The following is a 27,835-nucleotide window of genomic DNA, read 5'->3' as shown; positions in this document are numbered from 1 at the left end:
GAAGCAATAGGAAAGTCCCATTTTAACATCCTTTTCAGAAGAATATTCCTGCAAAAATCTGAGAAGCCGCACAATTTACCAAATGCCAATTGATTTTTTTGTGTGTATTTTAATCTCTCTGTGCTTCCTTGTTGGCACTGGAGGGCCCAGATTTTCAGGTTCCCCCCAACCCCAATCCATACCAAAGCAGAAACAAGGCTTACAGAATTGGAAATGGAACTGAGGCCTCCTGCCTCTCTGTTCAATGTTCTTCCTGCTAATAAATATCTATTGTTTTTCCTGCCTGGCATGCATTCTTTCTCCTGGTAACATTTTTAAAAATTGAGGTGGCCGGGCGCGGTGGCTCACGCTTGTAATCCCAGCACTTTGGGAGGCTGAGGCAGGCGGATCATGAGGTCAGGAGATTGAGACCACAGTGAAACCCTGTCTCTACTAAAAAAAATACAAAAAATTAGCCGGGCGTGGTGGTGGGCGCCTGTAGTCCCAGCTACTCGGAGAGGCTGAGGCAGGAGAATGGCGTGAACCCGAGAGGCAGAGCTTGCAGTGAGCCGAGATTGTACCACTGCACTCCAGCCTAGGCGACAGAGCGAGACTCTGTCTCAAAAAAAAAAAAAAAAAAAAAAATTGAGGTAAAATTCATGTAATGGGCCAGGCATAGTGGCTCATGCCTGTAGTCCTAGCACTTCGGGAGGCTGAGGCAGGCAGATCACTTGAGCTCAGGAGTTTCACACCAGCTTGGGCAACATGGGGAAACCCTGTATCTACAAAAAAAAAAAAAAAAAAAAATACAAAAGCCTAGCTGGGAGAGGTGGTGCACTCTTGTAGTTCGTTACTTGGGAGGCTGAGGCAGGAGGATCACTTGAGCTTGAGAGATCGAGGCTGCAGTGATAGGTGATTGCATCACTGCACTCTAGACTGGGCAACAGAGTGCGACCCTGTCTCCAAAAAATAAAAATAAAAAACTCATATAATGTAAAATTTATCATTTTAACTATTATTTTAAAATGTACAGTTCAGTGGCTTCTTGTACATTTACAATGTTGGGCAGCCATTACCACTAATTGCAGAGAATTTTTGTCACTCCACAAAGTAATCCCACACCTATTAGCCCTCACTTTCTATTCCCCCTCCACACATCCCCTGGCAACCACTAATCCACTTCCTGTCTCTATAGACTTGCCTATTCTGGATATTTCACATATATCGAATCACACAACATGTGGTCTTTTGTGACTGGTGGCATAATGTTTTTCAGGTTCATTCAGGTTGTAGTATCTATCGTTACTTCACTCCTTTTTATGCTTGAATAATATTCCACCCTATGAATAGACCACATTTGTTTAGTCATTCATCTGTTGGTGAACACTTGGGTTGTCTTCATTTTTTTGTGGTTTTTATCAATAATGCTGCTGTGATCATATTTTTTTGTTTTTGTTTTTTGAGACAGGGTCTTGCTCTGTCACCCAGGCTGGAGTGCAGAAGCACAGTTATGGTCTACTGCAGCCTTGATATCCTGGGCTCAAGTGGTCCTCCCATCTCAGCCTCCAAAACAGCTGGGACTACAGATGTGCATCACCATGCTTGTCTAATTAAAAAAAAATTTCTTATGGAGATGGGGTCTTACTATGTTGCCCAGGCTGATCTTCAACTCCTGGGCTCAAGTGATCCTCTCTCCTCAGCCTCCCAAAGTGCTGGGATTACAGGCACCAGCCACTACACCTGGCCAACCACTTATATTTAAATACCTGTTTCCGATTCTCTTAGGTCCAGATCTAGGAGTGGAATTGCTGGGTTAGATGTAATTCTATGTTTAACTTTTTGAGGAACTGCCAAACTTTTCCACAGTGGCTTCACTATTTTACATTCCTAGCAGCAATTTATGAGTTTGGTAATCTTTTTGTTTTCCTTTGAAGATCCAGCCTCATCTTTGAGCCCATGTGGTGGTGGGAATATTTAAGATGTATTCTTGGCTGGGCGCAGTGGCTCACGCCTGTAATCCCAGCACTTTGGGAGGCTGAGGTGGGTGGATCCCTTGAGCTCAGGAGTTTGAAACCAGCTTGGACGACGTGATGAAACCTCATCTCTATTTAAGAAAAAAAGATACAAAAGTTAGCTAGATGTGGTGGCACGTGCCTGTAGCGTCCTGTAGTCCCAGCTACTCCGCGGACTGGAGGTGGAGGATCACCTGAGCCCGGGAGGTTGAGACTGCAGTGAGCTGTGATTGCATCACTGCACTTCAGCCTAGGCAACAGAGTGAGACCCTGTCTCAAAAAGAAAAAAAAAAATCACTCTCATAGCAAATTTCAGGATTACAATACATTATTATTAACTATAGTCACCACGCTGTACATTAAGTCTCCCAAACTTATTAATCTTATTTCCAAAAGTTTGTATCCTGTGACCAACACCCCCCCCCATTTTCCCCCATTCCCAGCCCCTCTGATGATGTGACTCCCACCCCATTTTGTCCAAAGATGTGCAGCTAAGCAGGAGCTAGCCACTTAGCATATGCCAAAGTGATTGCTTCAGGGATGGGCATGTGACCTGAGACAGGCCAGTGAGATTCAACTCTGAATCAGAACAACCCCTGAACTTTTGTTACCTGGGTCAATTAAAAAAAAAATAAACACTTTAAAAAAATTAATTAAGCCAATTTGAGCTGGCTTTCCTGACACTTGGCCAAGTGACCACCCTGTATAATTAAGATCTGCTTGTTTAAAATCTCAGTCCAAGAGATTTACCTCCTATGTATATTTTACATGTATTTAATGTCAATTCTACACTGGGTACAGCTACAAGATGATACTGGAGTTGAGCTCACACCAGTAGAACAGGACGGGATCAATGAATGGTCAGAGATGGGATTTTGCAGACAAAAGGGAACTTCCGGCTGCAGGTGTTATCATTCCATGACCTCAGAGCTGTGATGGAAAGAGGCAGAGAATCTGGGTGAAAATCCATCCGCCAAGACAAAAGTAACCCCACCATTCCTCTGAAGTAAAAGCCATCTCCAGTAGGCCTTTTGTCTATGCTGGCAGCCCTTTCTTGCTGATACTTGACAAGCCTGCTGTCCAGCCTTACTCTTGCATAAAGCTGATCCTGGCTTGTCACCTTGGATGGGAGGACAAACTTCAGCCAGAGGCTTGGCCCAACTGTGGCTACCCAAGGCTCCAGGAAGGCTCCCAGGAAAATAAGCTGTTCTCTACCTCCCTCCCCTGATTAGGAAAATAAAAAAGAGCAAAGAGGGAATAACAATTAAGTGTCTGGGTCTGGAGTTCTGTAGATCTAGGTTTGAAACCCAGCTCCACTACTTAGCTTGCTGTGTGACCTTGAACAAGTTGCTGAACTTCTCTGAACCTCATTTTCCTCATCAGCAAAATGGGGATATTGTTTCTATTTCTTAAGATTGGTGTGAAAGTGATGATTCATGATGATGCTGGTGATTGCTAATACTGCATACTGAGCATGGCAGCTAGTCTATGAATGCTATCTTCTTTTTTTTATTCACATTAACCTGTGAGTTAAGTATCATTAGCCACATTTTGAAGACGAAGAATCTGAGGCACCAAGAGGTTAAGGCATTCTCTTTGGGCTACACATTAAGGGTGGAGCGGGGGTTCACACAAGGGCAGTCAACTCCCAAGTCCATGCTCTTGCCACGGTGCTATATCAACTGTGCCTCCTTTAATCCTCACAGCAGTCTTGTAGGTAGAACAAATTATTAAGCCCATTTTATAGAAGAAGAAACAGAATCTCAGAGAGGATAAGTAATTCTCCGCAAGGACACAGAACTAGAAAGCAACAGGGCCAGAATTTGAATCCAAGTCTATACTCTTGTCACTACCCACACCCTCATGCCACCTCACATGTGTCTTGCTTCAAGAGCATGAGCCTGGGGAAGGGGTTTGTACGTTGATGTTTGGTGAGTTGACATGGAAGCATCACCCCTTGACTACTCTCTATACAAGTCTTTATTCCCCCCATGCTTCTATTTATAATGTCTTTTCATCAAAGTTGGAGTTTATGTGTCAACCAAACCCCATTTAGTGTTGTTTAAAGCGTATCCATTGTGGAGAATGGCCATGTCCCCAACACCCTAGTGACCTCAACCGCTGTCCAAGGTGCTGAGCTATTTGCCAGTCTCAGGCCATCAGGTGCTCCTCTTCCCCCAAGGCCCTTCTCCACCCTCCCCACCTGTGACACCTCCCAGGTGCCCCTGCAAGAGCCTTAGTCATCGGGGTACCCACCACTGGTAGGCCGGTACCACATCTGCACGCAGTCCTCTTCTTCTGGGTCCGCGTGGACGCCATCATCTGGCTGGCTGCCATCCCAGTAGCTGTAGTCATAGGATGAGCCGTCAGTCCATTCAAACTGCCCTTCCTGGGAGGATTCCACCCAGAAAGACAAAGAAGCAAGCCAAGGAGAAGAAGATCAGGCATTTGAGCCAGGCAGCTCCAGCTCAGACATCTTAGCAACTTAATTTCTAACACCTCTGCACAGATGTCCTCATGGAGGCTACTGCTATCTGATACTACTGCTACCAATCTGACTGCTATTATTACTACTAGTACTAGCTGCCATTTGTTGAGGGCTTATTATGTGACATGCCAGGCACTTTACTCATTTTATCCTCACCATTCTGAAAAGCGGGCATCATCAGCCCCATTTTACAGATAAGAAAATCGAGACTCAGATTGGTCTACCCAAATTCATACAGCAAATAAAGCATTAGTGATGGGAATCAAACCCAGGTCTATCTGAGTCAAGTACCCAAGATCCCTAACTACTACACTTTGCCAGTGGATGGGAGTCACTTTCCATCTGTTTTCCTTTTGTCTAAATAGTCCGTGTTTTTCTTGCCTAGGGTGGAACTACTCTGTCCAACTGCAAGGAAAGTCCTGTTGGGAATTTGATTGGTGTTGCAATAAATGTGCAAATTAACTGTGGAAAAAACTACATCTTTGCAACTTGTCCAGGAACAGAAGCCATTTCTCCATTTATTTATTTATTTATTTATTTATTTTTTGAGATGGAGTCTCGCTCTGTCACCCAGGCTGGAGTGCAGTGGCATGATCTCGGCTCACCGAAAGCTCCACCTCCTGGGTTCACACCATTCTCCTGCCTCAGCCTCCCGAGTAGCTGGGACTATAGGCACCCGCCACCACACCCGGCTAATTTTTTGTATTTTTAGTAGACACGGGGTTTCACCGTGCTAGCCAGGATGGTCTCGATCTCCTGACCTTGTGATGCGCCCACCTCGGCCTCCCAAAGTGCTGGGATTATAGGCGTGAGCCACCACACCTGGCCCATTTCTCCATTTATTTAAGTTTTAAGAAAAGTATCCCCAAAGCACTGATGATTATGGAGCCCATGTCATATAATGGGAATAGCATGCTATTTCTGAGAAAGAGACTAGAGCTTGAGGTCCCATGTCCACCCACTGCCTAGCTCTGCAACCTGGGCAAGTTACTTAACCTTTCTGAGCCCCAGTTTCCACATCTGTATGGTGGAGTTAATATGTCCTTTAGAGAGCTGTTGTGAGGGTTGAACAAATTAAAGCATGTGAAGGACTTAGTACAATGCCTGACACATGGTGCCCAGCTCTGAAAAGAAGAAGAAAAGACATTTTCTTGTATTTATTATTATTATTATTAGGTCTTTCAATAAAAGTTTCTTTAACTCTGATTTAATGTAATTATAATCCAATTTTAGAGTTGCTATTATAAATGGACATTTTAGTGTTTTTAAAATTATAACTTCTCTATGTGTTCTTGCCAGTTGAAGTCTATTGATTTAAAAAATCACCAGGCATGGTGGCTCATGCCTGTAATCCCAGCGCTTTGTGAGGCTGAGGTGGGAGGATCACTTGGAGCCAGAAGTTGGAGGCAATCCTGAGCAACATAGTGGGACCCTGTCTCTACCCAAAACTAAAATCAACCAGGTGTGGTGGTGCCTGCCTGTAGTACTAGCTACTCTGGAGCTTAGGTTGGGAGGATTGCTTGAGCCCAGGAGTTCAAGGTTGCGGTGAGCTGTGATTGCACCACTGCTCTCCAGCCTGAGCAACAGAGCAAGACCCCGTCTCAAGGAAAAAAAAATAGGCCGGGCGCGGTGGCTCACGCCTATAATCCCAACGCTTTGGGAGGCTGAGGCGGGCGGATCACGAGGTGAGGAGATCAAGACCATCTTGGCTAACACGGTGAAACCCAGTCTCTACTAAAAATACAAAAAATTAGCCGGGCATGGTGGCAGGTTCCTGTAATCCTGGCTACTCAGGAGGCTGAGGTGGGAGAATGGCGTGAACCCAGGAGGCAGAGGTTGCAGTGAGCCAAGACTGCACCTCTGCACTCCAGCCTGGGTGACAGAGTGAGATTCCATCTCAAAAAAAAAAAAAAATCTCAGGTCTGACTACACTGTTACTTCTGCTGCTTTAAGTGCAATTTTCATCATTCTTTTTTTGTTTGTTTGTTTTTCCAGTTTTTTTTTTTATTATACTTTAAGTTTTAGGGTACAGGTGCACAATGTGCAGGTTTGTTACATATGTATCCCTGTGCCATGTTGGTGTGCTGCACCCATTAACTCGTCATTTAGCATTAGGTATATCTCCTAATGCTGTCCCTCCCCCCTCCCCCACCCCACAACAGTCCTCAGAGTGTGATGTTCCCCTTCCTGTGTCCATGTGTTCTCATTGTTCAATTCCCATTCTTAATGAGATCCTATAGTATGCTAAGCACCACGCTAAGCTCTTCACATACATTAGCTCACTTATTTTTCTTTTCACAAGGCACTGTTATTTTCATCCCCATTTTACAGACACAAAAACTGAGGCTCAGAGAGGTTTTTTAAATTTTCATAAAGTCACCTACCAGCCAGTAAGTGGCAGAAAAGGAGCTGGCACTGGAACCTTATTCGCTATAGTGCCCTGAGCAAGGCAAGAAGCATACATGTAAAATAGAGACTCAGTATGTGGTTTGCCCAGGAAAAATTTGAGGACAAAAATTTCCAGGTGGAGTTTGCTGGGACATTGCAGAGATCTGGTCCAAGCTACCCTCTTCAGCCTTATTATACACCCACCCCTACCCCACTCTGCGCTCTAATCACAATGGTCTTCCTTAATTAACTTCCTTGAATGTGCCAGGACCTCCTCTTCCTTAGGATGTTGACCCATGCTGTTCCCTCTACCTGGAATATACTATTTCTGGCTAACTCCTATTTACCCATTAGACACTAACTTAAATATCTCTTACCAAGGAAGGCTGTGGCAGCCACAGAAGTACATTACCCAGATCGCCTTCAGGAAGACCAGCAGAAAGCAAAGTTGATGGACAGCTCCAGGTCTCCTGCCACCTTGGATTCACTGCCTTGTCTGTGATAAGGACATGCCTCTGCCTCTTTGGAGCTGCCATTGCATTCACAGTGAGACAATGCTTCCTCCAGGCTGTTCCCAGCCAGAGAGTCAGAATGTCAGGGGTAATGGTGCTGGCGCATTCCTGCCCAGTGCAGGATTCCAGTCTTGGGCATCTTTCGTTGGGGACTCCCCATTGGCCTAGCCAAGACTTTCTCAGCACTGTGCTGTGATCTGAGGCTCTCCCTACCCAGTCCTTCCTCTCTGATCTTCTTTCACATGTCTTAGACTCACAGTGTTGTCTGGAGTCCTTCCCTGCCTGCTTATGCCTCCTTCTTCTTTTTCATTCACAAATATTTCCCCTCCAACATCTCTTGCACATCTAATCATGTTTTAGTGTCTTTTTTTGTTTTTTCGAGTTGGAGTCTTGCCCTGTCACCCAGGCTGGAGTGCAGTGCCACGATCTCAGCTCACTGCAACCTCCGCCTCCCGGGTTCAAGCAATTCTCCTGCCTCAGCCTCCTGAGTAGCTAGGATTACAGGAGCCCACCACAGCGCCCAGCTAATTTTTGTATTTTTAGTAGAGACAGGGTTTCACCATGTTGGCCAGGCTGGTTTCGAACTCCTGACCTCATGATCCGCCAGCCTTGACCTCCCAAAGTGCTGGGATTACAGGCATCAGCCACCGCACTCGGCCTAGTGTCTTTTTTTTTTTAAGAGAATCCAAGCCAAACAGGTTTTCTCTGACCATGCTATCTGTTCCCATTATTTAGTAGGACATCATTAAATGTCTTTCACAAATTGGTCATGCTCTAACTGTGACATCTTGGTGTCTGATTTCTCTCTATATGCTGGGTGCATAGCCGTGATGTGGCACTGATGTGAAAAGCTTATTAAATCAAAATAGAATCCTGGTTGGAGCTTCCAAGGGAGCCCAACGGCCATTGCTTTCTCACCTGTCTGTGATCATGAAGGCCTGTCCAGATGTCAGCAGGGATGCCAGGAACACAGCTGTTCACGAGGTCATACACAAAGACATTCTCCTCCCAGCTGCGAATTTAAGAAACATAGTAGCTGATTCCTCATTGCCTCTTTTCATAGGATAGAGTCAAAATTGAAAGCAATCCATATTTACCTTCCTGGACCAAAGTAAATAGAGGATATGATCCAATTTGGCCTTCGTTTTTCATTAAGTTACCCATATGTGGCTGGTCCTACACGGGCATTTCTGGATTTGACCTATGCCAGTTCAAAAAAGGACTCAGTACTGCTACTCATCCCTAAAAATTTAAATCCATCTCAAAAACACTAGCAAATGAGGTGGATTATATTGAAGATATGATGAAGAGACAATGAAAGGAGTTTACATTGCATTGCACACATCACATAAAGAAATGAAAATTTCCACTAGTCATTTCTGTTCTCTCTCAGAGGCCCTCCTTACACTGCCCATTTATAGTATTTCCCCTTCTCTCCTAGTCTTTTTTCACATACAGTCTCCAAAATCTCTGTTTTCCTGGGAAACTCAGCTCTAGGCTTCAACTTGCATTGCCCACTTAGCAAAACGAAGTTCCTCAGTTAACAGCCCACCATCCTTAGAAGTTATGGGTGTCTTTTGGGGAGATTCTTATCCTCTATTTCAAAGAGCTTATCAAATAATTCACCCAACAAAAGGAATCAGTGGAGGACCCTGGTGACAGTCCACTGCCAAAAACAACAAAGAAGTAGAGATGGATGGATAGATTGATGAATGAATGGATGGATGAGTGGATAGATAGACAGACGAATAGGTAGGTGGATAGGTGGATGGATGGGTGGATGAATGAATACATGGATGGATAGATGAATAGATAGACTGATAAACAGAGAGGTAGAGAAATGAACACATAATTATTTTTATCCTATCATTAAAATGTTTCTTGAGCATTGACTTCATGCCAGGTACTGTGCTGAGTGTCTTATGTGAATGAACTCATTTCACTTTCACAACAAACAGGCACTGGGGCAGATACTACTGGTTGTCTATCCCATTGCCATTCCTAATCCCTTACCCCATTGCCTTCATTATGACCCAGAAAAGCCAAATTTTATTTTCCCAGCTCCCTTTGCAGCTAACATTGGCCATATGACCAAGCATGGCCAGTTAGATTTAAGGCAATGTTTGTGGGGACATCTTGGAAATATTTTTCTCCATGATGAAAGCAGGGAGGTATATGGAGAAGACCCAAGTTTCTGGCACTGCCCTTTCTCCTTAGGTTGTAGCCATGTCTGGACAGAAAACTTGGAGCTGCTGCATTGAAGATGCTGAAGGAAAGCCAAGACAACTCCTCATCCAGGGCCCATATCAACGAGCCTGAAACAGGTTGTTTGTAGAGGTTAGAAGAATGGGCAAGGGATGTAAGAGCAAATGGACAAATGGTGGGCACACTTCACTCAAATCATTCACAGGCCCAGATGACAGATCCCACTGAAAAACATGATTCCCACTATTGGCTTCCACATGACTCTAAAAGGTGAACTTTAGTATGTGAAAGAAGTCAATACAGAATGATAATAATCAGCCATAGACCTAATACTTCACTTCAAAACATGGCCATACTGATGTATCTTTTGTGTTGCAACAATGTGTATCTGCTCCCATCAGCTTCAATAATTCACTTCAAAACAGGGCTATGTTGAGGTACCCTTTATGTTGTAATAAGGTGTATCTGCTCCCATCACCTTCTTCCAAATGACTGCTCTCTGAAGGCTGCCACCTTATCTAAAATACCCAGCATTAGAAGATTTCTTTTTTCTTGAGGCATTAGTAGTAAATCAAAGCACTCATATTTACTCCCCTTAGTTTTGTGTTAGTGAAGTGGAATTGATTGCCAATCAATTCCAGATTAGAAGCACTTAGAATTCTGGCACTCAGAATTTGTCTTAACACAGTGCTCCAGCCAGTCACATGCAGAGAGTTACTTAACATACACTCTTGGAGGAAAGGAAAGAGGAAAGAGAGGAAGGAAAGTGGAAGAGTGAGACAAGCCTTGCTCACTCTCAGAAAGATGAACTGATATGGAATGTTAAAAAAAAACTGGCCTCCTTGAGGCAGAATTATAGTTTATTATAACTAATAATAATAATAACTCCTACTGCTGGGCATGGAGTTCTCCAAGTGCTGTATAAGAACTTTAGAGGCATGATAACCTTTAATGCCTCACAAGTTTAAAAGATCAGTGTGAGGCCGGGCACGGTGGCTCATGCCTGTGATCCCAGCAATTTAGGAGGCCAAGGCAGGCAGATCACAAGGTCAAGAGATCGAGACCATCCTGGCCAATATGGCGAAATTTGGGCCTGTAGCCCAAATACAAAAAAAAAAAAAAAATAGCTGGGCATGGTGTCATGCGCCTGTAGTCCCAGCTACTCGGGAAACTGAGGCAGGGGAATCACTTGAACCCAGGAGGCGGAGGTTGCAGGGAGCCGAGATCACGCCACTGCACTCCAGCCTGGCAACAGGGCAAGACTCTGTCTAAATAAATAAATAAATAAAGATCAGTGTGATTATTGCTATTTCCAAGTTGAGAATTCTTTGGCTTAGAGTTTAAGTGATTTGGTCAAGATTGTGCAGGTAGGAAGTGATGGAGCTGGGACTAGAGTCTAGAACTGCCTGACTCAAATGCCCTTAATCAATGCTCATTCTGTCCCCCACAGTTTTCTTCATTTTGAACATCTGCTGCCCTCATTCCCTACGCTTCCCAATGTTTCAAGATCCTGATCCAGGATCAGTATTTCCAGGAAAGCTTCCATGACTATCTTCTATCCAATCCTTGGCTGCCTGTAGCCCAAAGTTCCTGTTCCCCCAGGGGCTGGCTGGTTAGTTTGGTTCTCCATGTTCAAGGTCCTTCTGATGCAATTGAGGTTGCAAGTACAGTGAGGGCTGTCTAGAGAAAAGCCTTGATTTGGAATCACTTTTGCATTTGCTTTTTATTGAATATATCTCATTTTCCTCTACAGGCTAGGAATTCTTTCAGAATTGATGTCTTCTGTCTTTACAAGTGCCAATCCTGTACTGTGCTGTGCTCTCATAGCAGATTTGATCCCTGAAGAATGCCTTTCATAGGGCTCCATGTTAGCTGGCTTTCAGTTAATGGGAGGCACTTATGAGTCTTTGGCAGATGGGTAGGGGGGAGAAACCAGAGTATTTCTTTCCCCCTCTGCTTGGGAGTCTCTGGCAGGGGCTGCCTCTCCTCCGTGGCTCCAGCTCCCATAGGACTGGCCTGTCCTCCAACTCAGGCATGGAATTGGCTTTCTGCTCCTATGTATCTCTAGTTTGCCTCACTACTCTCTTTTCCGTTCTGAGCTTCCATCACTTGCCTATATTATCTGTTTTAGACACCTGTAGTGGTTCTTGTTTTCCTGGTTGGACCCTGACTGTCTCAGTATATCCCTCAGCCCCACTGAAAATACACTGGTTGTTCAATATATCTGTTGGAGGAAGAGATGAGTGGATTCAAGATGCATTTGGAAACTAAGATAAAGTACTCCTTCTCTACTTTTTTTCTTTTTTTGAGATAGGATCTTGCTCTGTCACCTAGACTGGAGTGCAGTGGCCTGAACATGGCTCACTGCAGCCTCAACCTCTTGGGCTCAAGTGATCCTCCCACCTTAGCCTACCGAGTAGCTGGGACTACCGGTGTGCATCACCACGTCAGGCTAATTTTTTGTTTTTTGTAGCAATGGGGTCTTGCTGTGTTGCCTGTGCAGGTCTTGAACTTCTGGACCCAAGCAATCCTCCCATCTTAGCCTCCTAAAGGGTTGGGATTACAGGCATGAGACACTGCACCTAACCCCTTTCTTTTTTTTTATTTTTTATTTTTTATTTTTATTTTTTTTGAGACAGAGTCTCACTCTGTCACCCAGGCCTGGAGTATAGTGGTGCGATCTCGGCTCACTGCAACCTCTGCCTCCTGGGTTCAAGCGATTCTCCTACCACAGACTCCCGAGTAGCTGGGATTACAGGTGCCCTCCACTGTGCCTGGCTAATTTTTGTATTTTTAGTAGAGACGGGGTTTCGCCATGTTAGCCAGGCTGGTCTCGAACCCCTGACCTCAGGTGATCTGCCCACCTCAGCCTCCCAAAGTGTTGGGATTACAGGCATGAGCCAACACACCTGGCCCCCTTTCCTTATTCTTAACAAAAGTCAGCGGCTCTACACATAAAAAACCAACCCCCTTTCTAAAGTAGTTTCTGAGATTCTTGAAGAACAGAGATAAGATTGTGATTTGTAGCTTGGGTGCCAATGGAACACATCACACCTGGCCTGAGAAAACTCACAAATCAGCAGGGAAGTCAGATGCAAAAAAGGTAGCAAAGCTGTGTTACAGGGAGTGTGCCAGGAGAGCTGGGTAATGAGTGTAATTAGGGGCTCAGAAGTGACTTCAGTGAAGAGATGTTGTCAGAGCTGTCTTGAAGATTGAGGAGGTATTTACCTGGAGGAGAAGATAGGGATGGAATTCCCAGCAGGGGGAATATAATGCCCAAGAGTATGGAGAAGTAAAAGAGCTGGACCAAATTGGAGAACTCTGAGATGGTCATTGTGGCTGGGGCTTCGGAGACAGAGGATGGAAGGAGGCCTTAGATGGTGGGCTATGGAATCTGAATCCACACGTTCAAAACTGGTTTCTCCCACTGAAGAGCAGTGTCATGTTGAGCAAATGACTTACCTTTTCAGAGCCTCACCTTCCTAATCTGTAAAATGAAGATACCTATGTAATATGGTTTGAGGGAGTTTTAATGTCATGATGTACATGAAACATGTAGCAAATAAGTGTCGGTTATAATTTCTCATATTCCTTACATCATATTCTTTATATATGTAGTATATCAGTTGTATCACAGGATACAGAGCAGAGGACAGCATAAGATTGGCACTTATAAAGGTGGATCTTCTAGCATGCTATTTGTTACCCCTGCTGAATGCTTTGCCTTCTATAGCCAAGGACGTTTTCGATGAGAAATTGCGTTGGATAAAAAGTAGCTTCAATTGGCCAGGCACTCGGCTTATGCCTATAATCCCAGTACTTTGGGAGTCTAAGGGGGAGAATCACTTGAGCTCAGGAGTTCAAGAGTGGCCAGGGCAAGATAGCAAGACTCCATCTCCATTTTTTTTCAAATAGTTTCAATTACCAAAGAGAAATGCCAGTTGGAAATACCATTCTCCACCCCATTTCCCAAGAGGGTGCTTAGTTGAACTAAGGGGGACTGGGGGTCCCACTTACCTGTGGATGGAGGCCAGCTTGGCAGACTTCCTGCCCACAGAGAACTCAGAACAGTAGAGGTCGGCCTCGGCCCAGGTCTTATTGAGAGGGAAGAATCGATAGCAGTGGCCTTTGAACTCCATCCAGAACAGGGGGCACAGGGAAGGCAGGGGCAGCTCTGGCAGGGCTGGGGGCAGAAAGGAAACAGACCGGGAGGAAGGCTGGCAGTGCTGACATTGTTTCCATAGCTTAGTACCTATTTTCTTTTCTTTACAATCTTTTGATTTTTTTTTAAGAGACAGAGTCTTGTTCTGTTGCCCAGGCTCAAGTGCAGTGGTTTGATCATAGCTTATTGCAGCCTCCAACTCTCAGCTCAAGTGATACTCCCACCTCAGCCTCCTGAGTAGCTGGGACCACAGGTGTGTACCACCATGCTTGCCTAATTTTTTGATTTTTGTTTTGTTTTGTTTTGTTTTTGTAGAGACGAGGTCTTACTATGTTGACCAGCCTGGTCTTGAACCCCAGGGCTCAAATGACCCTCCCGCTTCAGCCTCGCAAAGTGCTGGGATTGCAGGTGTGAGCCACTGAGCCCTACCTGTACATACTTTTTTTTTTTTTTTGAGACAGAGTTTTTGCTCATGTTGCCCAGACTGGAGTGCAATGGTGCGATCTCAGCTCACCACAACCTCCGCCTCCTGGGTTCAAGCGATTCTCCTGCCTCAGCCTGCCAAGTAGCTGGGATTACAGGCATGTGCCCGGTTAATTTTGTATTTTTAGTAGAGACGGGGTTTCTCCATGATGGTCAGGCTGATCCCGAACTCTCGACCTCAGGTGATCTGCCCACCTCAGCCTCCCAAAGTGCTAGGATTACAGGCGTGAGCCACTGCGCCCGGCCACCTGTACATACTTTTAAGAATGAAAGTAAAATATGTCCCTTTATGATCTATGCAATTCTATGCTTGAGGTCCAAAAAACATATACATACCTACGTTTTACTAAATTATAAAAATAATATGTGCATATCATAGAACACCTGGAAAATGTTAATGCTTTGAAACATTTTTTTCTCATGTCACATTTGTATGCAGTGATGTTTTAATGTAATGTGACTATATAGTACTGTGCATACCAGTCGATATTCTGATTTCTAAAAATTAAAGAGTATAAGCATTTCTCCCATGTCATTATACATTTTTGTAAACATTGTTTTAAATAGCTCTTGAATCCTCTACTGAGTGGCTCTCCTAGAGTTTATTTAATCATTCTCTTATTTTTAGATAATTAGATAGCTTCTCTATTTTTTAAACTATTACAAAGAATTCTGAGATGAGCAGCTTTGTGCATAAAGCTTTTTTGGCATTTCTACTGATTTTCTGAGGACAGATTTTTAAGGCTTTAATACAATTTGCTAAATTGTCTCCTGAAAGCAATTTATCCTCCCACGGTAATGTCTGAGAGTGCCCATCTCACTCTGCCCTTGCCAGAGCTCAGTGTTATCACTTTCATGGCAATCTGCAAATTTTATAAGCAAAAAAAGGGTATCTTGTTTCAATTTGCAATGCTGGACTATCTGGCAAGACTGCACATTTTCCCACGTGTTTATTGCCAAGCTATAGCCAAGACTATTTATATCTTTGCCCATCGAACTCCTGGAGTTCAGGATTTGTTCTTAATTCTAAAAAGAAACAAATTTTAAAAACCCCATGTTTGAGACAGTAAAGTTCTCTCAAGTCTCAGCCCCTCTGAAAGCTTCTTAAGAGATACTTTTTTTGGAAACCACGACTCAGGATGACTGGCGAGAGGAGACAGGCAGGCTGAGAACCTTTCTCATACTAGGTTCGATGGCTTATCCATGAAGACAGCCAGTGGGCAGGGATGGAATCTGTTAGACTGGGGTTGAGAAGCCTGGGTCCTACCCCCAGCTCTGTATCTGACCTGCTGTGAGATGCTGGCTCATTCTTTCCCATCTTGACCTTCAAACTAGATGATCACTGGGGTCCGTTTTGTAGCCATCCACTCAAGGGTGGGTAGAAGTCACCCTTTAGTGGAATCTTTGCTTTCAAGCCACTATAGTGGTTGGCTGAGCTCCTGAAATAATCAAGTAGTGAACAGCATTCATTGAGCATTTGTTATAGTTTCCATGTATGCCAAGCAAATATATGGAAACTGAGGCTAAGGCAGGTTGAGTAACTCGCCCAAGATCATCCTGTAGGTAAGTGGCATAGTAAGGATTTGAACCTAGGCTTCCCAACTCCCAAGTTTTTGCACATAAAGTTGGCATGATGCTTCATGATGGGAAATTAGAGGATCTAAGAATAGTTCATGGTCTTTATAGCACCTACTTCATGGAGTTACTGGGTCAACTGGATTGGGCCAAATAAAGTCACCAAGTACTTGGGATATACGGATTGTGTAACATACGGTTATTAATGATTAGCTCAGGGTTTTATAACCAAGACTGATGGGCTGCAGGGATCCAGTGAATTTCCCAAAATCAAATGCAAAATCAAATGTGTGTGTGCTCCTCTGTGCATTTCTCTGGGGAAAGAAAGGGATAGTTGCTTTTATCGAGATAGCTGTGCTAGGCAGGCAGGTTCCAGGCCATGCTTCTCAGGGCTGGTCAGTACCACTGGGCTTTCCCCTTTGACCAGAACAGCCTCTCCCTGACCCCAGCAGCTGTGCTGACCAGGGGTACCTCCCCACCCCTCCTGGTCAATCCTGGCCAGCTCTCTTTCAATGCACGCCAGTATCCAAACTGGAGCCTGTTGGTTCAGAATTCGCTTTCTTAATCCTCTTCTATATGGCAAAAGGAAGGAGCTCTGCTTGGGGAGGTAAGTGGGCACAGCACCTTGGCCTGTCCCCACCCTTTTCTGGGACTCAGGTCCCTCCTTTCTTGATGGAGAACATTGGTCTAGGAGGACATCATCTTGATGCGTTAAAGCACCAATGGCCAAGAGAGTTGATGGACCCTTTGTAACGCTGGGTGTTGCTGAGCTCTTTGTAGGGACTTTTGAGCACTGCCTACAACCAAAAAGGCTCCACTGAATCGCTGCCTGGGGCCACTTTTTCAGCAGTTTCTCCCTTAGCATGGATGAGAAGCAGCATCATTTCTACCAGCAAATCATTTCTACCTTCTTTCCACTCAGTAACCAAGGACACTTATCCGTGAGAACTTGGCTAAGTTTGTCCAGGAGTGACTGGGATGACTCAGTATTTGCTGGTGATAAACCACTTTTCTCACTCCCACCTATCCTAAAATTACTTGGCACCCTACATACTCATATTAGAGATGAAAGTAGGGTGACCAAGCCATCCCAGTGTGCCCAGGACCATCCCAGTTTTAAAATCAAGAGTGCTGGCTGGGTGTGGTGGCTCACGCCTATAATACCAACACCTTGGGAGGCCGAGGTGGGTGGACTGCTTGAGTCCAGGAGTTTGAGACTAGTCTGGGCAACATGGTAAAACCCCGTCTCTATAAAAAATACAAAAATTAGCCGAGAGTGGTGGAGTGTGCCTGTAGTCCTAGCTACTCTGAGGTGGGAGGATCGATTGAGTATGGAAGGTCAAAATTGCAATGAGCCACAATCACGCCACTGCACTCCATCCAGCCTGGATGATAGAGCAAGACCCTGACTCAAAACAACAACAAAACCCTGAGAGTCCCACATCCTGGGCACTCCTACAGTTCCCAGCAAGCTGAAATTGGGTGGCCACTCTCAAGCAGTGAGGGGGAATTTTATCCCCATCCCTTGCCAGGAAACATTGGACAATGTCTGGAGACATTTTTGGTTATCAACACTGGAAGTGGTGGTGCCAATGGCATCTAATGGGTAGAGGCCAGGAATGCTGCTAAACATTGAACAACTCCCCACAACAAAGAATGATCCGACCCGAAATGTCAGTGGCGCCAGGACTGAGAAACCCTGCCCCATATGGAAGGCAGGACTCCAAAAATGTAAAATAACCCCACAGCACAGCAACACAAAACATCACAGCAAACATTCACATTTCTTAGCCTGTTCCTATTTTCTTTAACAAAAATTAAGACACAGCCCCCGCAACTAATAAGAAGTATAGTGTGGGTTATTTCTCTAATTTTAGAGTTAAAATGTATTACTAATCCTAGCCCATGGCTTAAAAGCACTGAAGACATTGCTTTAACATTGTGTTTAAATTTAACGACATGGACCTCACTAAAGAAGTCTGCAGAAGGGAAGTCTAGCACTTTCTCCCCTGAGTTTAGAATGAAGTAAACTACTTTGTCATCTCTCTCTGACCGTAGGAGGATTTTTTCCCCTGGTTTCCCTTCCACTGAAGATGAAACTCTTCATGAGTTTCTGCACTAAGAAAGGGTTTGAGTTTCAATTCCCTGCTTCAGATAGCTCTGACTTCACCTCCTACCCCGTGTGGGTGTTAAAGCCCCAGTCGAAGCATTATGGAGGCTGATGCCCTACTTAGGGCTCTGAAGCAATATGCTTGCTTTGCTCTCTATCTACATCTTGGTTTCTGGCCCCTGGGCACCCCCCTCACTTCCTTAGAAGTCCAGTCTAACTTTAGCAGGATGTTTGCAGATGTTCATGTGACCCTTCTGCACGGCGGTAGTGGAAGAGCTTGTAGTCTCAAATTCACCATATTGTGTAATCTGGACTTCTCCGCTCTCTTTGTCTTCTACCTCTTTTTTTAATTTTGGAATAAATTTAGACTTACAGGAAAGTGGTCAGAGAGTACAATGATGGTTACCAGAAGCCAGGAAGGGTAGTTAGTGAGGAAGGCAGGGGAAAAGTGGGAGTACAAAAATATGGTTAGATAGAATGAATAAGATCTAGTATTTGCTACCACAACAGGGCGACTACAGTCAACAATACTTTATTATACATTTAACAAAAACTAAAAGAATATAATTGGAGTGTTTGTAATGCAAAGAAATGATAAATGCTTGAGGTGATGGACACCTCATTTACCTTGATGTGATTATTACACACTGTATGCCTGTATCAAAATATCTCATGTACCCCATAAATATATACATCTACTATAGCCCATAAAAATTAAAAATTAGCCTGGTCGCAGTGGCTCACACCTGTAATCTCAACACTTTGGGAGGCCAAGATGGGAAGATCGCTTGAGCCCAGGAGTTTGAGACCAGCCTGGGCAACATAATGAGACCTGTCTCTTACCAAAAATTAGCCAGGTGTGGTGGCATGTGCTTGTAGTCCCAGCTACTTGGGAGGCTGAGGTGGGAGGATCGCTTGAAACCAAGAGGTCAAGACTTCAGTGAGCTGGGATTGCACCACTGCACTCCAGCCTGGGAGACAGAACGAGACTCCGCATCTCAAAAAAAAAAAAAAACAAAAACAAAAACAAAGGAACATGACTACAATGGCTACAACATGATTAGCTAAACTCCGGACGTTACTCAGTGTTTTCCTTTTTAGTGCTCAGACCCAACTTAGGATGCCTGTTACATTGACTCTGCCTGCATGTTTTATTTGACATAAACTACTCTATCTAGGACTGGCTGGGATCAGACAAAATTCACAAGAATTGGCTGGAATTGCTCAGAATTTCTTAGCATTGTTGGATAATTTGCCAAAAATAATCTCTTTTTTCCCCTCTTTACAACCAATCAATTTTCAAGTCATGTCTATTCCGTCTCCTAAACACGCCTTTAATTCAGTTCGTTCTTTCTTCCCCCCCCCACTCCCCCCCCGCATTCTTTTTGACCTTTTCCCATGAAGACCTTCTCAACACCTTTTAGCTGTTCTTCCTACTTTGTCTCACCTCCCAGGTCCAGAGCCATCCTTCCTCCTTGGAACAGCCTGACCTCATTTCCCTGAAACCCCACAGGTGTTCCCTTTGCCTTTGGGAACTGCTTGCCCCTAGCTTATTCTCTGTCGTTCACCCCCTCCTTACACTGTTGCCATTGCTCACAGACATGTTCAGACCTTTGCAGATGATTCCCTTGACCTGACTTCAGCCAATTCTGTTTCTCCTTTGAGTCTCTGCTGCACAGTGACTTATTCAGGGAAGATGAGCTAGGAGCCTCTGATAAATGCTTTTAGAGCCCCTTGCACCTCAACATTCACACGTTCCTCCTCTATCGCATCAGCATCTGTTGTGATCATTCCTCTTCCTCTGGTGCCTTGGCACGTAGTAGGTGCACAATGACTAGGCTTGAATGCATAAATACATGTAGGGAATCAAACACCACTTCTTGAGGGCAGCCTCTTGGGAAAATGGTGAGAAGGCTGTGTGCAAAACTCATGCCTTTGAAACCAGGAGTCCTGCCACTGCGATGGCATTCCTGGAGTTTTTTTAACCAAGTCCTGAAAGCAGAGGTTGCCAGATCCTGGTTTTGCATGTTGTTTAGGACAACGATTGCTACAAAGGCCAACCTCAGCATCCCCTGGGAACTTCAGACTCCCAGGCCCCAGCCCAGGCCTTCCAAATCAGAGTCTGTATTTTCACAAGAGCCCCAGGTGATTCTTGTGCATGTGAAAATCTGGGAAGCCCTGGTCTACAGTGTGCCAGACTGAAAGATGGAGCCTGCAGAATTACTCATTCATTCATTCATTCTCTCACTGAACAGAGCCTGGCAAAGAGGAATTAATAATTAATTAAATGAAAGGGGCTGAGTGGAGTGAGAAGGGGAAAAGTGTCCTTGGTCTTAAAGACTGTGGATATTTCAAAAAGAACCCCTGCCTCCAACCCTGCCTGTCTGCTCCTCCCAGAGTGGAAAACAAGTTCCTTGAGCCATTTACACCCCACCTCCCCATTCTGGTCCTTTAGTTTTCTCCACGGAGTAAATGGTGGTTATGGATGCCAGGGGTGAAACATACCAGAAAATGGGGCTGTGACAGGTCACTGCTCAATTACTCCCCTTTCCAACAGGGCAGACAAAGGCCTTTAATTGGGAGGACCTGGGAGGTGGAAAAGAGCATGAGCTTGCGCCGAGATGAACATTAACTCCAGCCTGCACGGCATTTCCCCCTTCTCCTTTACCTCTTGGGTTTAAGGAATTAGGAATAGAAGGCCTTTCATCAGCCTGACCCCAAGCCAGCTTCTGCTAATCTGTCTCGTGTGAAGGGATTTCTTTAGCTTTATAGCTTGACAGTCAGGTAACCATGGCAACACAACAACCAGTGCCAACTCTGACTCAGCATTCACTGTGTGCCAGGTATTGTGTTAAATGCTTGATACAGAAAAATGCACTCAATCTTCACACATCCTACCAGGTAGGTGCCACTATCACCCCCACTTCACAGATGAAGAAACCAAAGCACAGAAAGGTTGGCTAACTTGCCCAAGATCTCACAGCTCCCAGCTGGGATTTGAAGCCAGCCTGTCTAGCCCCAAACCTAGAGAGTCCTACTGCATTTAAGCCCATTTCCTTTTGCTCCAGTCTTGATGGTCTGGTCCTTCATTAATTCCTTTATCCATTCAACAAGTACTATTTGAACACCTACTTGGTCTCAGGCAGTAGGTTACAAGCTGAAGATACTGTGCGGTATACTACACAGATGTGCCTTCTGACTTCAGGAGCCTTACGGTCTATGAAGACCAAACAAAGAAAAATAAGCACAGGCCAGGTGCAGTGGCTGATGCCTGTAATCCCAGCACTTTGGTAGGCAAAGGCAGGAGGATCATTTGAGGCCAGGAGTTTGAGACCAGCCTGGGCAGTATAGCAAGCCTCCACCTTTACAAAAACACTTTTTTTAAAATTAGCCATATGTGGTGGCACATGCCTGTAGTCCCAGCTACTCAAGAGACTGAAGAGGGAGCATCACTTGAGCCCAGGAGTTCCAGGCTGCAGCAAGCTATGACCATACCACTGTACTCCAGCCTGGGCAACAGAGCAAGACCTTGTCTCTAAAAAAAAGAAAGAAAGTAAAAGAAAAAGAAGTGCAAAAATAAAGATGTCATTAACATGTAATTTGTGGATGTGTATCATGCCAGCAAAAACTTCAGGGAGCAGCTCCCTCGATTATTTTAGAAACTGGCTGTTTGCCCCTTTCTCTCCCTAGTTGACTTGGTGGCTGCCCTGTCCCCATCTTCAAGGATCCCACAGGTGATTATGACAAGGCATCATGAGTTCCCTTCCTGGATGGGGGAAAAGAGGGTGTTGCCACAGGAACACCTAAAAGTGGAACATAACCTAGAACTGGAGATCTGGGAGGCTTTCTAGGGGAGGTGCTGGCTCAACTGAGACCCAGAGGATGAACAAGAGTTAGAGAAAGAGTGTTCCGGGGGGAGGGCACAGTGTGTGCAGAGGTCTGGAGGTGTGAGAGAGAATGGAGCATTGGAGAATTAGAAATGGTTTAGCATGGCTGGGAACTTGAGAAGGAGAGGAGGGAAGAGATGAGACTGGCGGTGGGGGAGGGGAAGTGGAGGGAGAGAGGCAGAGGAGAGGGGATGCACAAAGGGGCTGTTGCTCTGGAAACCAGGAGGCCAAACCACATGGTCTTTTCCTTCAATTAGCAGCACCAGAGGCCCCCAAGGTCCCCCAGCTGGGGTGGGAGGTCAAAGCCTTTGGGAGTTCTGAGCTTGTTAGGAAAAGAAAACACATCAGTGAAACTCAGGGCTCCCCCCCCACCCCCACTCTTTTTAAAGGAATAAATTGTCACCTTCCTACTCAATCTGGCTGCTGGCTCCCCTGGCCCCAATCCAGCTGCCCACGAATGCACTACCCTGCTGCCTCCTGCCCAGATCAGTCTTGGGACCCAGCCAGGATGGGAGGTGGAGAGGCTCAGGGGCCACAATTGTCCACCCAGTCCCCATACTAGGCCCCAGACACTCCCAGGGGGCTGGAAGAAAGTGTCTCACAGACTCCAGGAAGGTGGCTGCTGCGTTCTGAGGACTCGGTCACCCTCACTGCCCTCCTGCTGTCCTACCGGTTCCACTGCCTCCTTCACAGTGAGCCCTGGCTCTGGGAAGTGGAACTGGTGGCCCCAGGTCTCTCCTGTCTAAGCTTTGCTGCCCCTTCTGTGAGCCACTCTTGAGGCCACATGAAACAGAGAAAAAAAGCATTAGACAATTTCTTATATTGCTAATAATAGCAGCCATTCGTTGGGTGTTTAGTATGTGACTCATTGAGATCAGCCTAGGAGGGAGTATCAGTATCATCCCCATTTTACAGATGAGGAGACTAAGGCTCAGAGAGGGTAAGTCACTGACTGTCTTGGCTCAAAAGTGGCAGAGCAATGATTGAGACTCTATTGAGACTTGAGTCTGACAGATTCAGAAACTCCTGAACAGACTAGCGCCTCTAAAAGATATCTTCTTTCTGGTCTTAGTTTTCTCATTTGTGAAATAAATCTATTAAACACCAAATGTAACAATTAATTAAGCAAATAAGTCGATGTTTCCTGGGTGCCTGTTTGGCCTGAGGTCTGTGTCCTTAGGTTGCTCTCAGTCTGGAAGGAGGAACATGCACATGGCAGAGTCATCGCATACTAAGTATTCTAGAAGTATGTAGGAAGTGCTTGCTCTATGACCATAGAGGAGGAGTGGGAACTGGACAGAATGTCCAAGGGACATTTTAGGATCCGGGCTGCTCTAGGAGGTAGGAACACTGTTGCCTAGGTCTCTATGCTCCAGCTTCAGAGCTTGGACTCTGGAGTCAGATGGTCCTAGTGGGAAACTCAGCTCTTTGTGCCTCCGTTTTCTCATCTGTACAATGGGCATGATCATAGTGCCTACCTCACAGAAAAGCCAGTTCCAGCTCAGAGGTAGAGATTCTAGTAAGTATTAGATATTATTACAGTAGAAATAGTCTGGGTCACAGAACTTCCCAGAGGTGAGAGTGCAATGCCAGGCTCTTGGATGGGTGAGGAAGAGGCTACATAACTTGACTCATTCCGCTTCTATGCTTCTGAAGCCCTGCAGAAGCAGGTCCTGAGCTTCAAAACACTTTGCTATAAATTTCCTTTGCTACAGAGAGTTCTTGGGCTCAGGAGTCAGGGAAAGGAAACTTTTTGATGGTCGAAGAAGAATAATAAATGTTTACGTAGCTCTTACTGGGTGCCAGACACTGTTCTGAGGACTTTACATTCATTAATCCACTTAAACAATGAGATCAAAGGCAGGTTCAGAGAAAAGGTTTTGGGAAAAGGATTTAGTCTGTCTAAATCCTCCCAAGTCTCTAAGAGATGTCTAAAAAGTTTTTTTTTCCTCCAAAACATAGGGGGTGGCCGAGTTGTGCTATTTGCATATATTTGCATACGCAGGGGGTGGGTGATGAAAGGTCTGGAGTAGTGGGATGAATGACCCATGACCTGTGCCCTGTTATGCATTGTACCTAAAGGCTGGGGGTACACAGAAGAAGATGAAAAACCAAGCCCATTCTCAATAAGGAGGGCCTTGGAGGTGCATGTATTCTCATGGTCTGCCGGGGCCCACAGAGACCCCTAAATCCTCCCTACGACATACCAACACACACGCTCCTGCCCACATGCACCCATAAACTCACACACATTCCCTCTGTGTTGAAATAACTTTCCTCTAGAGAATCTATCTGCATGGGCTGAAACTGGGCTTTCTGTAGGGCTGGGAGCCTGGGAAGCAGTAGAACTGCCACTTGGACAGTGATGACCATAGTTGGCTCAATTGGCCTCTGTAGCCTCAGTTTCCATAGCCGTAATATGGAAAGGTTGGGCTGAGTGGATTTCTAAGACCCATCCTGCCAATTACAAACTCTGAGCTCTCCCAGATAAACAAAATTATCTGTTTGTTTACCTGAAATCGAATTTAACCAGGTATCCTTCTTCTTCTTCTTTTTTTTTATTCTAGCATCCCTAGTGGTAACAATAACAGATAGTCTTAGTTCATCTGGGCAAGGGGTTTCAGTTCTGTCCTAAACTCTCTGAGTGTATTCATCGCTCAGGTTGACACAATCTCAGTCCCCTTATCTATAGAGTAGGGATGAGGCTTGGGGACTGATGTTCAGATGTTCTTTTCAATGTTGAAGACTTTTGTCAGAACAGAAAACTGTCTCCTGGCCAATTCTGGCATAACATCAACAACCACAGTGACAAACATAGTAATGGTAATAACTCATTTTTCAAATGCTTGCTATGTGCTAGGCACTTCACCTGCAGGAGCTCATTGAAGATCTCCAAAACCCTTGATAGGGACCCTTGTTATCCCCACTTGGGGCTCAAAGAGGTGAGGAATCTTGAGTCTCAGAGAGGTCCCATGGGCACAAGCTAGTGAAGGACAGAAAACACCCCTAGTTACTCCCACTTTCAAATTCAGTCTTGGCCCCTTCCCACTTTTGCTGGGCAGAAAGGCAAGATCTTGGGATATACAAGGCAGTCTGCAAGGATATTTTGTTCAACTTCTCTCCTACTTGCTTATTGCGCTGGTGAGGAAACTGAGGTCTGAGAGTAAGGATGCAAGTCACTGTAATGAATGGAATGTTTGTGTCTCTCCTCGTCCCTGCCCCCAATTCATACGTTAAAGCTCTAACTCCCAATGTGATGGTATTGGGAGGTGGGAAGTGATTAGATTTAGATGGGATCCCATCCTCCTGATGGGATTTGTGCCCTTATAAGAGGAAGAGACCAGAGCTTTCTCTTACTCTGCCATGTGAGGGTACAGTGAGAAGGCGGCCATCTGCAAGCCAGGAAGAGAGTCCTCACCAGGAATAAAATCTGCTGGCATCCTGATATTGAACTTCCCAGCCTCCAGAACTGTGAGAAATAAATGTTTGTTGCTTAAGCTCCCCAGTCTGTGATATTTTGTTCTGGCAACCTGAGCTGATGAATGCACTCAGAGAGTTTAGGACAGAACTGAAACCCCTCGCCCAAATGAACTAAGACTATCCATTATTGTTACCACTAGCGATGCTAGAATAAAAAAGAAGAAGAAGAAGAAGGATACCTGATTAAATTTGATTTCAGGTAAATAAACAGATAATTTTTAGTATAAATATGTCCCATGTAATATTTGGGGCATGCTTACACTAAAAAATAATTTAATAATATTTATTTACTGGTATTTTATCTGACAACCCTGTCAACCCACTGTTTAAATTCACCCTGACACTATCACAACCCAATAATTTGGCCTTATGAGAATCTCCATCTAGGTATTTCATGATTAGTTTTACCTGAATGGGGATTTGAAAATGATATCTCTGCCACTGCTATGATAAATAAATCCATATATGAACATAAACAAGCCTGGAAAGAACCTGGTAGAGGTGACAGTCAAGACTCTTGGCCGCCAAATTATGGGATTCAGAACTCTTCTCATCCAGATGAGGGTCCCCCAGAATCAGTAACTCAGCCTTCCTAATGCAAAGTGGAAGAAATTGAGCTCATTTGAAGACCCTCATCCTCCACATGGGACACTGGGAGGCCACGTACCCAAGGCTGACCGGTTCTCATCCCTGGGGATGCCCCACAAGGCTGGGGGTTGCTGGGCCAGGCCTCCAGGGAGGCCATTAGAGGGACAAGTGTCCCTTCCTGCACGCCTAACCTCTGGTGGCACAGCAGCGGCTCTGAAAGCTCCCTGGGAAGGCTGTCACAGCCAAAGTGGGGTTGGGGCCTAGATGCCAAATCCCTCACAAAACTACCATATTCAGACCTTCCTGTAGTGCCAGACACTGTGCAAAGCACTTTCCCCATGTTATCTTATCTGCCTTGCACAGTAGCCCAAAGAGAATGCCATTGCGACCCAACTTTCTAGAAGAAGCTGAGGCTCAGAGAGATTAAGAAACTTCCTTTATGTCACACAGCTTGTAAACCGCAAAACTGGGATTTAAGCCCAGGACTTTTTGTGTCTGGGCCTAGAAGAGTGCCCAAGACAAAGCTGGTAGGGGGAAAGCTGTCAGGAGACTCAGGTCAGGACACCCCAACCCCCCAACAGAAGCTGCCAGGCCTCACCGATAGAATAAGTTCCTGAGAGTGTACTCCTCTCCACCTGCTCCCAGCCCTGGTCCCTGCACTTACCTGGGCTGATATTGATGTCTGTTTGTGGAAAGGCATGTACAGAGTGGAGGGTCAGGACGGCTGCAGCCCACAGTGTCCACCTTTGCATCCTGAGCTCCTAGAAAGCAACCTCCCAGCCTGAGTAGAGGAGAGAGGCTCTTTGGCTGGAGCTTGGGTCCAGGATTGCTCTCCTAGGGTCAGATGGAGCCTGGCAGGAGCTGGGACAGACTGGATGGACTCCAGTCCCCTCCTCTTTTCTTCCTTTTCTCCTCCCTCCTCTTCACACTGCTGGAGACAGCTCAGAATGACAGCTGAAAGCAAAGCAGCCCTAGGCCAGCCCCCCTCAAAGAACCAAGAGACATTTTAGCTCCCAGTCTTGCCTCTGAACCAAGAGAATTTGCTCTCAGTCTTGTCTCTGAGTCACGCTGTGGCCTTGGGTGTGCACTTCGCTGAGACTCAGTTTCCTCCTCTGTAAAATGGGATAGTAACGAAACTCACGTTCCAGCCTGTCACAGGAGACAAAGCATCTCACCTCCCTCAGAGTAAATATGTACCAGAAGGTAAAAATACTGCAAGCAAGTCAGCATTGAGTACAGAGGTCTCCTGGGCCATGGATGTCATTTGTTTGGTCTGCAGTGTTTTAAATTCTAAAAAATTTGTTAAGGTATAAAACCAAGAGATGTTAGGTATAAGTCTGGATTTCTGCCTTCTATTGGAAAATTGGAAGATCTAACAAAACATAGCCCTCATTTCTACAGGGCAACAATTGCATGGAGCTGAGAAAGAGCATCTCCTTCAGCCAGGCTCTTTGAGCTTCAGTTCACCAAGGTCCCCACCCCATGGGTCTGATCCTGACAGCATCCACCTCTGAGGAAACACCAGGAAGCCTGTGTGAGTCAGCCTCCCTTCCTCTCCCTTCACCTCTCAGGGTGTCTCAGGGTTCCTCCGGGGGTTAAAGGCGGCATCTGTAGAAGGTTCAACAGAGTGTTGCACAGAATAAGTGCTCCACAAAGAGGTGAAAGTGTCATCACTAGTGCATAGCTCTATTGTGTGGCTTGTTCAGAATTCAGTGTTTAAAAACCCCTAGTGTTTTCATTGGGATCTCACCACACTTTTGGAGAATCAATATTTCTAAAAACCAGTGTCTTTCTCCCCCACTTTCTGTGTCCTTAGGCAAGTCACTTTGCCTCTCTGAACCTCAGTTTCCTCCTCTGTAAAATGGGGGATAAGTAGAGTACCTACCTCCCAAGGATTAAATGAAGTAATTTGTTTCTAAAACTTGGCATAGATGCTGGCAAGTAGTAGGTGCTCAATAAATGACAG

At 45.3% G+C, this 27,835-nt stretch overlaps 1 protein-coding gene across 1 annotated transcript; it reads right to left on the bottom strand.

Annotated features, from left to right (window-relative positions):
• Positions 1-807: 807 nt before the first annotated feature.
• CLEC19A (C-type lectin domain containing 19A) lies at positions 808-26,742 on the bottom strand. The gene is made up of 5 exons (XM_055253308.2): positions 26,534-26,742; positions 13,602-13,767; positions 8,298-8,391; positions 4,248-4,380; positions 808-2,921 (listed from the first exon to the last, which is right to left on the bottom strand). The coding sequence occupies exons 1-5, from the start codon at positions 26,619-26,621 to the stop codon at positions 2,842-2,844; spliced, it is 561 nt and encodes a 186-aa protein (XP_055109283.1). The 5' UTR covers positions 26,622-26,742; the 3' UTR covers positions 808-2,841.
• Between the last annotated feature and the right edge of the window lie 1,093 nt (positions 26,743-27,835).

The sequence above is a fragment of the Symphalangus syndactylus genome, chromosome 18, assembly GCF_028878055.3.
Source record: "Symphalangus syndactylus isolate Jambi chromosome 18, NHGRI_mSymSyn1-v2.1_pri, whole genome shotgun sequence".
Classification (NCBI taxonomy): domain Eukaryota; kingdom Metazoa; phylum Chordata; class Mammalia; order Primates; family Hylobatidae; genus Symphalangus; species Symphalangus syndactylus.
Note: the sequence above shows the minus strand (reverse complement) of the source record. Positions and strands in the feature narration are given on the sequence as shown.